Raw genomic sequence first — 15,271 nt, 5'->3', positions numbered from 1 at the left:
TACATCTCAACCTGTCAAACAAACAAACACACACATAAATACAGAATGCAAGACTGTGCTGCTTTAGGAAGACAGCCCAGCAGCACCATGGCTCAGCAGGCAAAGTTGCTGGCGTTCCACAAGAGCATGAGCACTGGTTTGAGTTCTGGCTGCTTCACTTCTGATCCAGCTCCCTGCTACTGATCTGGGGAAAAGCATCCGAAGATGGCCCGAGGTCTTAGACCCTTGCCACCTCTGTGGGAGACCTGGATGGAGTTCGTGGTTCCTAGCTCCAGCCTGGCCCACCCCTGGCTGTTGCGGCTATTTGGTGAGTGAATTAGCTGGTGAAAGATAACTGTTTAACTCTGCCTTTCAACTAAATAAATCTTAAAAAAAAAAAAAAAAAAAAAAAAAAAAAAAAAGTGCAAGACAATATACCTGTATTTAAGATTTCAGATTGGGGAAGGATTTCTTAAACAAGACGATATCCATAGAGGAAAAGACTGATGTCTTTACTTATATTGAAATTAAGAACTTTTATTCATCGTAAGGCTCCAGATTAAAGTGTCACAAACTGGGAGAAGATATTTGTAATCATACTAATGGCAATAAATAAAAGGTATCTATAAAGATGCTGTAACCAAGATATAGAATGATCTCCTAAGAATAAATGTCTTTCAAAAGTTGAATTCTGAACACTGTATATGAAAACCTGCATGATGTTATCTTCTTTCAGGGAAAACTTGCATGTGCTTTTGGCAAACATGTAGCTTAAGTAACCTGCTAACAGGCTCTTAATTAACCTTAATTAATCCAATCAAGTGTAGAGATTATTTGGAATCGGGCTTCAGCCCTTGTGGTAGTCAGTCTACTTCCAGGTCACAGTTACTGCTAAAGTGCAACCAAAAGCCTTCACTAGATCCTCACTGGAGTCCTTATTCTTGGTGTGAACTCCAATTTCTATACTCCCCACCCAGAGTCTGTCCAAGTTCTGCTCAGACTCTCAGCCGCTGTATCAGGAAACAGAAGAACTCTTTGAGAAAGTGGTCCCCGATGATGGGTTCATGTAACCGGGCTTCCCTCTCCCTGGGATCTTCGGGTTGCAGTTTCTCACTGCCTTAGTAGCTTTCAGTGGTTTCAAATACTTACACATTTTGTTTAGCTCCTCTGGTTATTTTTGGCAGAAGGGGTGGTTCAAAATAACTTATTCTATAATCATGCTCATGATTTTTTAAAGAACATGCTTCCTAGTTCTGCTCCATAAAAAGCCTAGAAATAGGGACACTGAAATAGCAAGAAGCACCATGAACACCAAACTTTGGTTTCTAAATAGCATTCCCACTAAAAGAAACTAGTACTTGTCAGAGAAATGGCTGACTTTAGGTCTTATACTGGGAATATACAAATTATATTGGGATACATTGTGCTACAAAACCAGAAAGCATTCAAAGCCTAATAAGGTTGTGTTAAAAAGGAGATAGATTGAAATATTTTCAACTAAAGTATTTCACTATCAAACAGAATAATGATGAGAACTAACAAAAACACACTAAAATAAAACTCCATCCACGAGTCCAAAATGATGCTGCGGAGGTGGAGGGGTATTAGGGGTGAGTGGGCATGGAGCTGGTGGTTTAGAGAAAGCATTTGACACCATGAAAGTCACCAATTCTGTATCCTAAATTCTGGTAATTACAGGAAAAACACATTAAACACTTTTCCTTCCTTTCCAGTAGCAACTGTATGTTCAGATAGACAGCCCCAGCTAATGGACAGACCTTTACTGCCAGCGAACAAACAGTATATCAGAAGACCTGCCATTCAGAAAAGCTTTCTGGAATAGTTGAGGAACAGGGTACCCATGGATGCTAAAGCATCTAAGTGAAAGGTTCACGAGGAGCTGTGTCACAGGTCACCAGAGTACCACCACCACCACCACCCCCATGACCTTCTAACAGTGTTAAAAGGAAAATTCCTCAGGACACTTAAATCTAGTAGCTTTACTTTACTGCTGGTTCACCCCCCCAGAAGCTACTAACACCTGGGGCTGAATCAGGCCAAAGCCAGGATCTCAGTCCAGGTCTCCCACATGGATGGCAGAGACCCAACTAGAGCCATACCTGCTGCCTCTCAAGGGCACAAATTAGCAGGAAGCAGGAATTGGGAACAGGGCTGGTACTGGAACCCAGGCAGGCCTACATGACAGGCATCCCAAGCAGCACCTTAGCTGCTAAGCCAAACTACTGCTCCCGTCACAGGTTTTTAAAGGTATTATAAGGCATCCTCATTTCAGAAAGCCCAGACTAGTCTTAATCTTGACCCTTTAGGAAAGAACAGATTTCACCACTAATATTTTTTCTTTGAAAGGCAGAGTTACAGAGAGAAAGGTCTTCCATCTGCTGTTCACCTCCCAAATGGCCACAACAGCAAGGCTGGGCCAGGCAGAATCCAGGAACTTCTTTGTCTCCCACTTGGGTGCAGTGGTTCAAGCACGTGAGCCATCCTCTACTGCTCTCCCAGGCACGCTAGCAGGAAGCTGGATTGGAAGTGGATCAGCTGGGACTCGAACTGGCACCCATATGGGATGCTGGCACTGCAGGCAGCAGTTTAACCCACTACACCAAAACGCCAGCCCAGAAGATGTTTCTAAGTGCCTGAGATATTTGGGGGCAGACTTTCCTCTATGAAGCCCCCTTACATAGCTAGTGCTTCTCTGGAGCATTCCTTGAAACACTGCATCTTGGGACTACTTGACCCTAAAGCTTACTTAACTTTATCAGGGCACTCACATTCAACAGTTCGTAACACTGCCTCTGTGTTGCATACACCACCAGTGCTCTGGGAACGCCACCTCCAATATGCCTTACTTACCTGACTTGACCTGTCACCATGGCCTAAATGGTACCATGTCTGACCACCACCATGCTTTGGTATGGCTGCCCCTGCTATTCCAGGACCAGGACCCACACGCCCACCTCCCAGCCCACATGGAAGGCGTATATACTGTAAACTTGCTCCCACTCGAGAGCTGCCCAGCTGAGGCTGAGCGTACAGGCAATCCCCTCTTCCTCTAACCTTTCCCCCCTCTGTTAGTTTACTTTATTTCTAAAAAGTTTTTCCTTTACTTAACTTCTTTTATCAAGCTGAGCATTTTCTTTCTCCCAAGTTAAAAAAAAATGCCAAACTTCACTTGTCTGTTTACTGATGTATCAGTGCACCAGTACTTTTTCCCAGCAGTTTTACAAAGGAAACAGTTTTCCTATCCCTGCACAATTGGCGCTTTCTTGAATTCAAACTCAACGCTACGTAACGGAGACACAACTCACGAGGTGTGAGAGCGCCTAGCGCTTGGCAGAAGCTGAACATAAAGCAGAGCCACTCTTGTGAGAAACTCAAACAAGATAAACTCAGAACTGAAAGCACAGTTCAGGGTACCACGGAAGAGGAGCCAGAAGAAATCTTGGGTGGACCACCTCTAGCACCAATGTGGATCACCTAAGAATAAAGATCCTACTCAACAGTCAACAATCAATACATAGGCAGGAAGTGTGTTCCGAGCAGCCCAGCCTGGGGGATCACTCCAACTTCTGAATTCCTCTGACTTCTGTTCCAAGTGGCAGCCAATCCAGACTTCTCAAAACGCTTATCTCAGTAGCTAGACAGCTCCCTTGGCTTATTTCACCTTTAGAACCCTCTTTGGGCAGCAGCATAAATGGCACAAGAAGTTATACATACAGGCCTTGGAATAAAGCTTACTAGCTAGAACCTCTTTCTACATTTACAAACTGTACGAACCTGGGCAATTTACTTACTCAATGCCTCAGTTCCACACCCAGAAACACTACCTACCTCATGAAGCTGGCAATCCCTGCAGGATGCTGAGCTCAACGCCTGGTTCCAGACATTGCAGCCAGCAGTGGTGGCAGCCAGGGCGAAGTATGCACCCTGCAGCCTCGCTACTCAAGAGCAGACCAGCAGCATCAACATCACCTGGCAGCTTGTTAACTCACTAGGCCCTAGAGCTGCTGAATCCAATTAGAAAACTAAAGATCTCTGGTGATTAGCACAGAGAAGTCTGCAGAGGACCACCCATTAATATGTGCGTAAATGTTGTTTTTATTCAGCCAAAGTCCTAGCAAAGTAGGCACTCAATAAATTTTACTTCCATCAGGCAATTCAGTTTTGTTCCCTAGTTTTAAAATATGTGCTTAAGTGAGACAAAAGTGTGTAATGTCACTATGCGACTGTACAATACTAAGCAGATTCACATTTTGTAGGATGTGTATATTCTTAAATGCTTGTTATTATAAAAGCGATTTTTTTTCTTTAAGGTAGGGAGAGATTATCATTCAATGTTTGGCCTTGGCTTTGCCATTCATAAGGTAAGATTCTAAGCAAACAATCTTACTGCTGTTCAACCCCATCTTCTATGTGTGTTACGATTTTTAAATTATAACTATAGGCGCTGGCGCTGTGGCATAGGAGGTAAAGCGGCCACCTGCAGTGCCAGCATCACATATGGGCTGCTCCACTTCTTATCCAGCTCTCTGCTATGGCCTGGGAAAACAATGGAAGGTGGCCCAAGTCCTTGGGCCCCTGCACCCGCCTGGGGGACCTGGAAGCTCCTAGCTCCTGGCTTTAGACCGGCCCAGATCCAGTGTTGTGGCCATTTGGGGAGTGAGCCAGCAGATGGATGGAAGACCCTTCCCCCACTCCACCTCTCTGTAATTCTGCCTTTCAAATAAATATTTTTTAAAAAATTAAAAACTAGATTATAACTATAGTTGCTAAGAACACAGTGATGTCAGTTTAGTCTTGCAGTAGAGTAACCTATCTGGGAAAGCTAATGAACACCACAAAACAGCATTAATAAATTTTTTCCCCAAAATATCCCTGCCAGAGCTGAACTGGTAAGATCACTTACTTACATAAAAATATCTGTCTATTTTAAAGGTAAACAAACAGAGAAGGGGAAGAGATCTTCCATCCTCTGGTTCTCCACATGGCTGCAAAGGCCTGCCTGAAGCAGGAGGCTGGAACTCCTTCCTGCTTTCCCACGTCGGTGGCAGGGGCCCAGGTACCTGAGCCAGCACCTGTTGCTTTCTCAAGGGCATTAGCAGGGCGCTGGTTAGGAAGCTGGGCACCCAAGTCTGGAACCTGTGCTCATATGGGATGCTGGCGCTGCAGGTGGTAGCCCAACCCGCTACACCACAGCACTGGCCCCGAGATCACTTACTAAAGAAGGATTTTATGGGGTTTTTTCCTCCCATTATGAACACGTCTAGGTGTCCTAGAGCTGTGCTAATCAAGCTAGCCTGCATACTAATCACTAGAGAGGTCAGAATACAAAATCTGATTCCGTCCAGAGGTTTCCAACAAGCTCCCAGGTGACGTGGACGCTGCTGCCCTGCACCTGAGTAGCAGGACTGGAGCGCACACGAACACGCAGCCCTAACGGCCTCTACCAGCTAACACTCGAGCTATTTCAATCTCCCATCATCCAAGACACTCTCCCTCCTAACTCAGCAGGGACTAGGGCTCCGAGAAGTTAACTTTCCGAGATCACAGGGCTGAGGTGTGGGGGCGCAGGCTGACTCTGCAGGACGCCCCGAACCGCTCACCTCCAGACACCATCCCCTCTAACAGGCAGCCCGAGTTCGCGGCTAGGTCCCGAGCCATCCCCAGGAACATTGCTCTAGGCAGGCTCCCCGTTCTAACTAACGTGTATCTGGGGTCGGTGTAAGGACGCACGACAGAGCAAAGAGGAAACAACGCGGTGGGCGCCGAACCGCTGCACCACAGTCCGGGCCGGGGAGCCCCTCAGGACGGCGCGAGGGGGCGGGCCCTGCGGGGAAAGGTTCCGGGAGGGACGTACCATCGCGGACATGGGGGAAGGACTTCGAGGCCAGGGCTGCGCCGCTGCCTCCGCGCCCCGTGGCGAGGTCGAGGAACCCTTAACCCAGCCCTCGCTGCGTGGGGGGCAGGCGCCCAGATGCCAAAAGCTGCCTCTCCCCACCGCCGCCTCCTTAGAGACTCTTCCATCGGCCCCCTCGGTCGAGTGGGAGGCCCCGGAAATGGGGGCCGGGCAGCCCCTGGGCAGCCGAGGGAGGAAAGTGTCCGGCCGTTCGCCAACTCCACTGTGCCCCACGCAAAGCCACCCACTCTTCTGCCGCCGCCGTAGCCCTTACCAGTTCTTTGGGCGGCTTCTCCTGGGTTTTCCCAAACAGCCCCATGGCGAACGGAACTCGTCTTGCCCCTTCCGGCTTTCCGTTCCCTGCGCCTGGGCAGGTCACGGGCAGCCTCCAGGGCGGGGCCGGCCGAGAAGGAGCGCTGACGCCCGGAGAAGGGAGCGGCGGCGGTGGGTGTGGCGCATGTGCACCTCACGCATGCGCAGCACTGAGTCTCGGGGTCGGGGAAACGTTGAGTCGGAGTGGCGCCATTGCGCATGCTCTGGGAGGACCTGGGCCTTGTGAAAATATTTTTCCCTGTAAGACACAGATTTGTTCACTACGCTTCATCGCTTCTCGGCCTTTTGGCTAAGATCAAGTGTGTTGCCGGCACTTGGTGGTTACAGCTGATGCTGACCGCACACGTACACCTCTTTGTTGCGCCAGAAGTCTGACTCCACCGGTCGAGCACATTTACAGTCACTTTCCAAATGGCTTCCCGTCTGTGTGCTGTAGGCAGGTCAAGAGCGACAAGCTGGAAACAGATTTCTTCCCCAGACCTGCGCCTCCCTTCTCTTGGCGCCACCACCCCCTGGTCACTAAAACCTGGGCCGCAGCGTCTTTCTCCCTCTTACCTTACCCAGCCCGACTTCTCCATGGGTCCAGACTTGAGCCCTCTCCCTCCCATCCCAACTGTGGCCGCTTCTGTCCAGGCCACCGCCGCGTCCAAAGTGGCTGATTCCCACCTGGCATTTGTCCATGCATGTGTCGTCCTGCACTGCACTCTGGCGGGGACCTTAACCGGATTCTTAAAGGAACTGGCTGCAGAGGACTAGACGCATTTTTGCTGGGGCGATCTCAGATGGAACCTACACAGTGAGCTGGAGGTTCCCGGCATTACGTCAGGGGATGGTAGGAGGGGACCATGCTCCCGTCTCTGGTGGGAAGGCAAAGTGGTACGCTTTGAAAACTTCAGCGATCTTAAAAGATGAATTTTATTTTTAGCTGACATAAATTGCACATATTTGCAGGATCTAGCATGAATTTTTAAAAAATATTTATTTATTTATTTGAAAGAGTTACAGAGAGGCAGAGAGAGAGGTCTTCCATCGGTTGGTTCACTCTCCAGATGGCTGCAACAGCCAGAGCTGCGCCGATCCGAAGCCGGGAGCCAGGAGCTTCTTCCAGGTCTCCCACACAGGTGCAAGGGCCCAATGACTTGGGTCATTTTCTACTTCTTTCCCAGGCCATAGCAGGGAGCTGGATTGGAAGTGGAGCAGCTGGGACTCGAACTGGTGCCGACATGGGATGCCTGCACTGCAGGCAGCAGCTTTACCTGCTCGGCACAGCACCGCCCCCTCTATATGACATTTGAATACATGTATATAGATCTTGATGATCAGAACAGGGTAATTAGTGTACCTTTCACTCAGGTATTTGTAATTTCTTTACCTTGGTAACATTCAAAACCCTTGTTCCCATTTTCAGATAAACAATTATTGTCAACCATAGTTATCCTGTAATGCTATACAACTATTAAAAGTTCTCTAGTATTAGAAGTTATTCCTCCTAACCTACTGTACCCTGTACTTCTACCCATCCTCTCTCCATTCTGCCCATGCCCACACCTTTTCCAGGGTCTGTAACCACTCGATAGTCTACTCTCTGCTGCTATGAGATTTTTTTTTTCCTTTAAGATTTATGCATTTGAAAGGCACAGTGACAGAGAGAGGGAGACATCTTCCATCTCTGGTTCACTCCCCAAATGGCTGCAACGGCCACGGGCTGGTCCGAGCTGAAGCCAGGAGCCTGGAACTCCATCCAGGTCTCCCATGTGGGTGGCGGGGGCCCAAGCATTTGGGCCATCTTCCATTGCCTTCTGAGGTACATTAGCAGGGAGCTGACTGGAAGAAGAACAGCTGGGACTCAAATATGGGATGCTGGCATTGCAGGCGGCAGCTTAACCTGCCGCAGCATGTCAGCCTCAATGAGATCAACTTAACACCCATGGATAAGTGAGAACATGTGCTACTTGCATTTGTGTACCTGACTTATTTCACTTAACTTAATGTCCTTCAGTTCCATTCATGTTGCTTCAAATGACAGGACTTCCTTCTTTTTATCATGGAATAATATTTCATTGTGCATGTATATACACCACATTTTCCTTTATTCCTCTGTCCATTGATGTACACCTGGGTTGATCTCACGTCTTGGCTATTGTGAATAGTGCCGTGATAAACATGGGAGTGGGGTGCGCTATGGTGTAGGTTCAGTCTCCTCCCGCAGCACCAGCACCCCATGTGCGTTCAGGTCCCAGCTGCTCCACTTCTGATCCAGCTCCCTGCTAATGCCCCTGGGAAAACAACGGAAGATGGCCTAAGTGCTTGGGCCCCTGCAACCACATGGGAGACCTGAATGAAGCTCCTGGCTCCTGGCTTTGGCCTGACCCAGCCCTGACCTTTGCAACCATTTTGGGGAGTGAACCAGAGGATGGAAGACCTCACTCTCTGTCTCTCTCTCTCTAACTCTCTTATAAATAAACCTTTAAAAACAAATAGGAGTCAAATGTCTCTTCAACAGACTGATTTCATTTCCTTTGGATATATATACAGAAATGGAATAGCAGGAATATATGGTAATTGTATTTCTATTAAAAGATTTATTTATGTATTTATTTATTTACTTACTTACTTATTTTGACAAGCAGAGCAACAGTTAGAGAGTGAGACAGAGAAAGCGAAATTGAAATCTTCCATCTTCTAGTTCACTCCACAACCAGGTCTGGGCTTGGCCAAAGGCAGGAGCCAGGAGCTCCATCCTGGTCTCTCAGATGGGTGGCAGAGGGCAGAGGCCCAGCCACTTATGCTATCATCTGCTGCCTTCCTGGTTGCATCGGCAGGAAGCTTGACTGGAAGCGGAGCAGCTGGGACTCAATCGGCACTCCAACTCCTGTTTGTGCTTTCTTGAGGGGCCTTCATATCATTTTCCATAAAGGCTGTATTTATTTACATTCCACCAACTGTATAGGACAGCTCCCTTTGCATTCTTGCCAGAATTTCTGATTTTTATCTCTTTCTTAGTGGTCACTCTAACTGCGGTGAACTAGTATCTCATTGTGGTTTTCACTTGCATTTCCCTAATGATTAGTGATGTTGAGCATTTTTCACACTTAGGCTTCTGCTCACCCTTTTTGAGAAGGGTCTATATCAGATTTCTGCCCATTTTAAAATATTTGTGTTTTTTGCCATTGAGTTATTTGAGTTCCCTTATATATTCTGGGTATTAAACCCTGAGCAAATGAGTAGTTTGGAATATTTTTCTCCTATTCTGTAGGTTCTCTGTTAACTCTATTGATTATTTCTTTTTCTGTTTAAAGGTTTTTAATCTGATGTGTTACTATTTGTCCATTTTTGCTCTTGTTGCCTGTGCTTTTGAAGTCATATCTAAAAAAATCTGTCGGGGCTGGTGCCGTGGTACACTAGGTTAATCCTCCACCTGTGGCACTGGCATCTCATATGGACGCCGGGTTCTAGTCCCGGTTGCTCCTCTTCCAGTCCAGCTCTCTGCTGTGGCCCAGGAGGGCACTTGGACAGTGGAGGATGGCCCAAGTGCTTGGGCCCCTGCACCCACATGGGAGACCCAGAAGAAGCTCCTGGATCCTGGCTTCTGTCTAGCCCAGTTCCCACCACTGCGGCAATTTGGGGAGTAAACCAGCAGATGGAAGACCTCTCTCTCTCTGTGTCTCCCTCCCTTTGTCTGTAATTCTGCCTCTCAAATATATAAATAAAATCTTTTTTAAAAATTAGAAGTATATTTTCATTGTAAAAGGAAAGCCTCCATTGGGAAAAAGGCCTTAAAAGATTCACATTATGTGGGCTTTTTTTCCTTTGTAGAATATACATTTTTTCAATCAATTGGGATTACATTAAAATTTTTCCTTGACCTCCTTTTAAAAATTATTTACTGGGGCCAGCGTTGTGGCATAGTATGTTAAGCCTCTGCCTGCAACACCAGCATCCCATATGGGCACTAGTTGGAGTCCCAGCTCCCTGCTAATGGCCTGGGAAAGCAGTGGAAGATGGCCCAAGTCCTCGGGCCCCTGCACCCACGTGGGAGACCCAGAAGAAGCTCCTGGCTCCTGGCTTCAGATCATCCCAGCTCCAGCCATTGAGGCCATCTGGGGAGTGAACTAGCAGAAGGAAGACCTTGCTCTCTGTCTCTCCCTCTCTCTGTCTGTAACTCTGCCTCTCAAATAAGCAAATAAATCTTTTTAAAAAGTTTATTAATTAAGAGATAGAGAGAAAGAGATAGATAGCCCATACCATGGTTTACTCCCCAAATGCCTGTAACATCTGAGGCTGGGCCAGGAGCAAGGAAATCAGTCCAGGTCTCTCAAATGAGTGGCTGAGACCCAATTACTTGAGCCATCAGTGCTGCCTCCCAGGGTCTGCATTAGCAGGAAGCTAGAATTGGATTGGAACTGGGACACGATCCCAGGTATTCTGATATGAAACACAGGCATCTTGACCTGGCGCCTTAACTGCTAGGTCAAACGTGTGCCCCTCGGTGCTGCGGCCCACTGGGCTGGTCCTCTGCCTGCGGTGCCGGCACCCTGGGTTCTAGTCCCGGTCGGGGCGCCGGTTCTGTCCCAGATGCTCCTCTTCCAGTCCAGCTCTCTGCTGTGGCCCGGGAAGGCAGTGGAGGATGGCCCAAGTGCTTGGGCCCTGCACCCACATAGGAGGTCGGGGGGAAGCACCTGGCTCCTGGCTTCAGATTGGTGCAGCGCGCCGGCCATGGCAGCCGTTTGGGGGGTGAACCAATGGAGGGAGGACCTTTCTCTCTGTCTCTCTCTCTCACTGTCTAACTCTGCCTGTCCAAAAAAAAAAAAAAAAAGTGTGCCCCTAAAAATTCCTGTAAAGAAGTTTTACATAGATGCTCGTCACTGTCATTACCGATAACTATAGGATCCCATAGCAGGAATGTATCATAACTAATCATAATTATGTCTTCATTTCCCTATTGTTTTGTGGGTTCCAGTTCTCCCCTAGCAAATAATGTTGTAAGTATAGATAAATAAAATGTTAAAACATACTACTGATATCCTCCATAGAGGTGTAATAGTTGAACCCCTACCAGCAGTGTATAAGAGTGTCCTATTTCATAAATCCTTGTTAAAAATGAATATTATCCATCTTAAAGTTTTGCCACTTTTAACAGTATAAAATGTTTTTAGTTTTAATTTCCCTGATTACTGGTCTGGATAGCACCCTTTTGTCCATCTGTTGGCCACTGGAACCTCTGCGAATTGCCTCTTCATATCCTGTGCTTGTTTTCCATTTAATTGTCTCCCTCCCTGCCAATCTTCCTTCTTCCCTCCTTCCTCCTTCCCTTCTTTCCTATTTTAAATGTGAAGCAGTTCTTTGAAAATGGGATATCTGTGCATATTTTTTCAAGTCTCCTTCACCACACCCCTCTTCATTTTTTTTTTTTTGAGAATAAATTATGAGCCAACCATTAATCAGGTAGAAGGATACCAGATGGCCAACTGGTCAACTGTACTTATCAAATTCCTGCTGTATGTCAGGCATTCAGTAGGCTTTAGAAAGCTGACAATTTACAAAAAGAATCTCATACAATCTAATGAGGATAAATAAATCTAATGGTGATCAATAGAATTGAGTGAATTACTACAAGTGTACCAAATCCTAAGGAGACAATGGGATCAGTGAGTTCCCGAGCAGGTGAGAGCTTAAGAAGGAGCTTGTGGCCGGCGCCGCGGCTCACTAGGCTAATCTTCCGCCTTGGGGCGCCGGCACACCGGGTTCTAGTCCTGGTCGGAGTACCAGATTCTGTCCCAGTTGCCCCTCTTCCAGGCCAGCTCTCTGCTGTGGCCCGGGAGTGCAGTGGAGGATGGCCCAAGTGCTTGGGCCCTGCACCCCATGGGAGACCAGGATAAGTACCTGGCTCCTGCCATCGGATCAGTGCGGTGCGCTGGCTGCAGCACTCCAGCCACGGCGGCCATTGGAGGGTGAACCAACGGCAAAAGGAAGACCTTTGTCTCTCTCTCACTGTCCACTCTGCCTGTCAAAAAAAAAAAAAAAAAGGAGCTTGCAAAGAGAGTAACCAGAACAGGAAACAGCAGGTGCCAAAAACCTTCCCAGTTTCTGGTATTTTGGATGCCAAAGCTGCACTTGTCCTGAAGTTGGTCACCAAGGTCAGAGAATTGTCGAGAGAGATTTAATTGCGCACGTAGCCTCTCAGATACAGGGCCTGTAGGTACACATGTACCCCACGAACCCCTCAGTGCAGTTGCTCCTCCGCAGCTGGTAGACTGTCTTCCTTCCATTCGTTTTCAAGCTGCACCCTCAGAGCAATGTATACTCTCCCCTCGGGTCCTGAAGTAGCCTCGGCACCGGACAGAGCCCTCCCTCCCTTGCCGTGGCTGTCACTGCTGTTTGTCCTTCTTCCTTGGACCCCGGGAAGTGTGGCCTGGATCCTCCCACCTGCTGGGACTCACATCTGAGGAGGTGGGAACAACTAAGTGAGCAGGCACTTGGGCTCTTTGCTCCTGCCAAACACAGCAAGTGTTTAACAGTATCACACTGTCCTGCCATATGGTCGCATAGACATTATTCACACACATTTGCTAAAGCTTTATGTGCCTCCTCCTCTTGATCCCTGAAAAAATATCATAAATAGAGCCATGTCCTTGACTTGAGAGGTACTTCAATGCCTATGCTTTAAATCCTTCCCTGAATTGAAAATGAAGAATAGAAATGAATGAAAAATGGAAGGAACTGCTTTTCCTCTACTTCCTAGTTTGTCCTTGCTAGTGTTACCAAGACAGTCAATCTTATGGAGCTTCCTGGCTCACTGCTTCCCCATTTCTTAGGTAGATTATTAGGTAAAATGTTTTGGGTAAGAAAATCACAACTCAATTCCTGGCAGGAATTTTGGCTTAATAAAACCAAGATACACCTTATTTTATACAACAGATGGATGGAAATATTAGATATGAACCAACCTTTGGAAACTGAATTCCTTCCCATGACTTATATAATCATTATTTATAGTGGGTTCATCTTCATTCCTGGCTAATCTTCAGGTCCAAATGGCACTTAACCCACAGCTTATGGCACAGTTTATGGCCTGAGATAAGGCAAAGATAGACCTCAAGTCACCTCTTGCCCATTTCCATCCTTCCTCCAACAACCATATGATGGCGTCTGTTTGTTTCCCAAGACTGCTGTAACAAAGCACCGCAAACAGAGCGGCTTAACACAACAGAAATTTATCCTTTCAAAGTTCTAAGCCAAATGTCAGCGAGGCCGTGCTTTCCTCCATCTGGTCAACCGTTGGCATTGCTTGACTTGCAGCTGCATGGCTCCAACATGCTTCTGTGGTTACAGGGTGTATGTTCTCTTCAAGTGTCTTGCACCCTTGCACCAGTCATAATGGACTAAGGGCCCATCTAAAGCAAGCCCATGTGACTTTTCTAGACTATTTATATCTATAGTGTCCCTATTTCCAAATAAGGTCACATACTGAGGTTCTGATGGATTTACGACTTCAACATTATCTTTTGAGGGGGCCTAATTCAACCCATAACAACCTGTGTATACATACATGGGCACCTCACTCTAAAGAAGAAGCAAGGTGATAGACTGGGGGGAAGCCTTTGAAAATAAATTGGGGTGAGCATCGTTGTCGTGATTGAGGTGCTGCCTGGGCTGCCTGCATGCCGCATTGGAGTGCTTGAGTTCTCTGACAATGTACACCATGGGAAACAGCAGGTGATGGCGCAAGTACTCGGGAGACCTGGATTGAGAGCCCAGGTCCTGGCTTCAGCCTGATCCAGTCCCACCTGTTGCAGGCATCTGGAGAGTGAACCAGTGGATGGGAGATACAACTTCCCTTATTTTCCCACAGCAGAGGCAAAGCCTACAGTTTTGTTTAAGATCCAGCTGGAATACTAAAACAATACTTTACCAAAATCTCCAAAAAAAAAATGACAAAATTAGAAGAATAGCATGCATCTTATATAGCCAACATTATGGTAGACTGGGTATTCTGAAAAACTGAGCAAAAACACATAGAAAATCTTGACAAAATACAACATGAACTACTTTGTGCATATGGTTGATATTTCAAAAAAAAGTAAAAGAAATCAGGATGGCCATCATTAACAGAAACATAGAACCTAATTTGTGTACAATTTATAAAAAGATAATAAATCCTATATAAAGAGCATACATCTGAAATTCACAACACTGTGAATTTTTCCATATGTATATACCTGTAAAAACACTATGTGGATCAATATTTAAACATTTTCAGGGAGAGGGCATTTAGCCTCGTGGTTAAGATGCTGGTGTACCACATCAGAGCGCCCATGTTGGATTCCTGCCTCCTGCTCCTCACTCCAGCTTCCTGCCAGTGCAGGCCCTGGGAGGCAGAGGTGATGGCGGCGGCGCAAGAACTGAGTTACTGTTGCCCACGTGGGAGACCTGGGTTGAGCCCCAGCTCCCTGCTTTAGCTCCAGCTGCTGCTGGTGTTTGAGGAGTGAACCAACAGATGGGAGATCTTGCTCCATCTCCCTCCCTCCCTCCCTCTCTCTCTTAAAGAAAAAACAATAATAATCCTTAAGGAGTTTTCAGAATCTCAGAAGGCTTCCTCATGCTTGTTCTCAATTTTCCCAAAAGATAACGATCGTTCTGACTCCTATCTTCATGGATTGGTTTTGCCTGTGCTTGAATTTTGTGAAAATGGAATAAAGTATTTGCTTGGTTTTAAGGTTTGGGCATGAGAACAGGAGGCAGGGGCTTTTGGCTGGGCAAAATAGTGAAACAAAATTGAGACCCCCTAAAGCTGGGAGCTCTGAAGACCTTGTAGGAGCTGGGTCAGAAGAGGAGCAGCTGGGACACAAACTAGTGCTCATATGGGATGCTGGTGCTGCAGGCCAATGCTTAGCCTACTACGCCACAGCGCTGGCCCCAGAATTCCCTTATCCTGCAAGAACTCATTTAACCTTAACTACATCCATAAAGTCCCTGTCTCCAAATACAGTCGCATTGGAAGTTAAGGCTTCGACATCTGAGTCTTAGGGAGACACAAGTTTGTCC

General features: G+C 47.0%; 1 protein-coding gene across 4 annotated transcripts in view; it reads right to left on the bottom strand.

Annotated features, from left to right (window-relative positions):
* The window catches only part of CHMP3 (charged multivesicular body protein 3), a 64,908-nt gene extending 58,668 nt beyond the window's left edge, over positions 1-6,240 (bottom strand). The window contains exon 1 of one of the 4 annotated variants that reach the window (XM_089326149.1): positions 5,855-6,240. In XM_089326149.1, coding sequence (XP_089182275.1) covers positions 5,855-5,866 — 12 coding nt within the window. In that variant the 5' untranslated portion in view covers positions 5,867-6,240. Of the gene's footprint in view, positions 1-3,828; positions 3,967-5,600; positions 5,810-5,854 lie in introns of those variants that run through there. The other 3 variants (XM_008254151.5, XM_089326151.1, XM_089326150.1) reach the window with 3 other exon arrangements.
* Between the last annotated feature and the right edge of the window lie 9,031 nt (positions 6,241-15,271).

Source organism: Oryctolagus cuniculus, chromosome 2, assembly GCF_051225735.1.
Source record: "Oryctolagus cuniculus isolate XC-2025 breed Fujian yellow rabbit chromosome 2, ASM5122573v1, whole genome shotgun sequence".
NCBI classification, from domain to species: domain Eukaryota; kingdom Metazoa; phylum Chordata; class Mammalia; order Lagomorpha; family Leporidae; genus Oryctolagus; species Oryctolagus cuniculus.
Note: the sequence above shows the minus strand (reverse complement) of the source record. Positions and strands in the feature narration are given on the sequence as shown.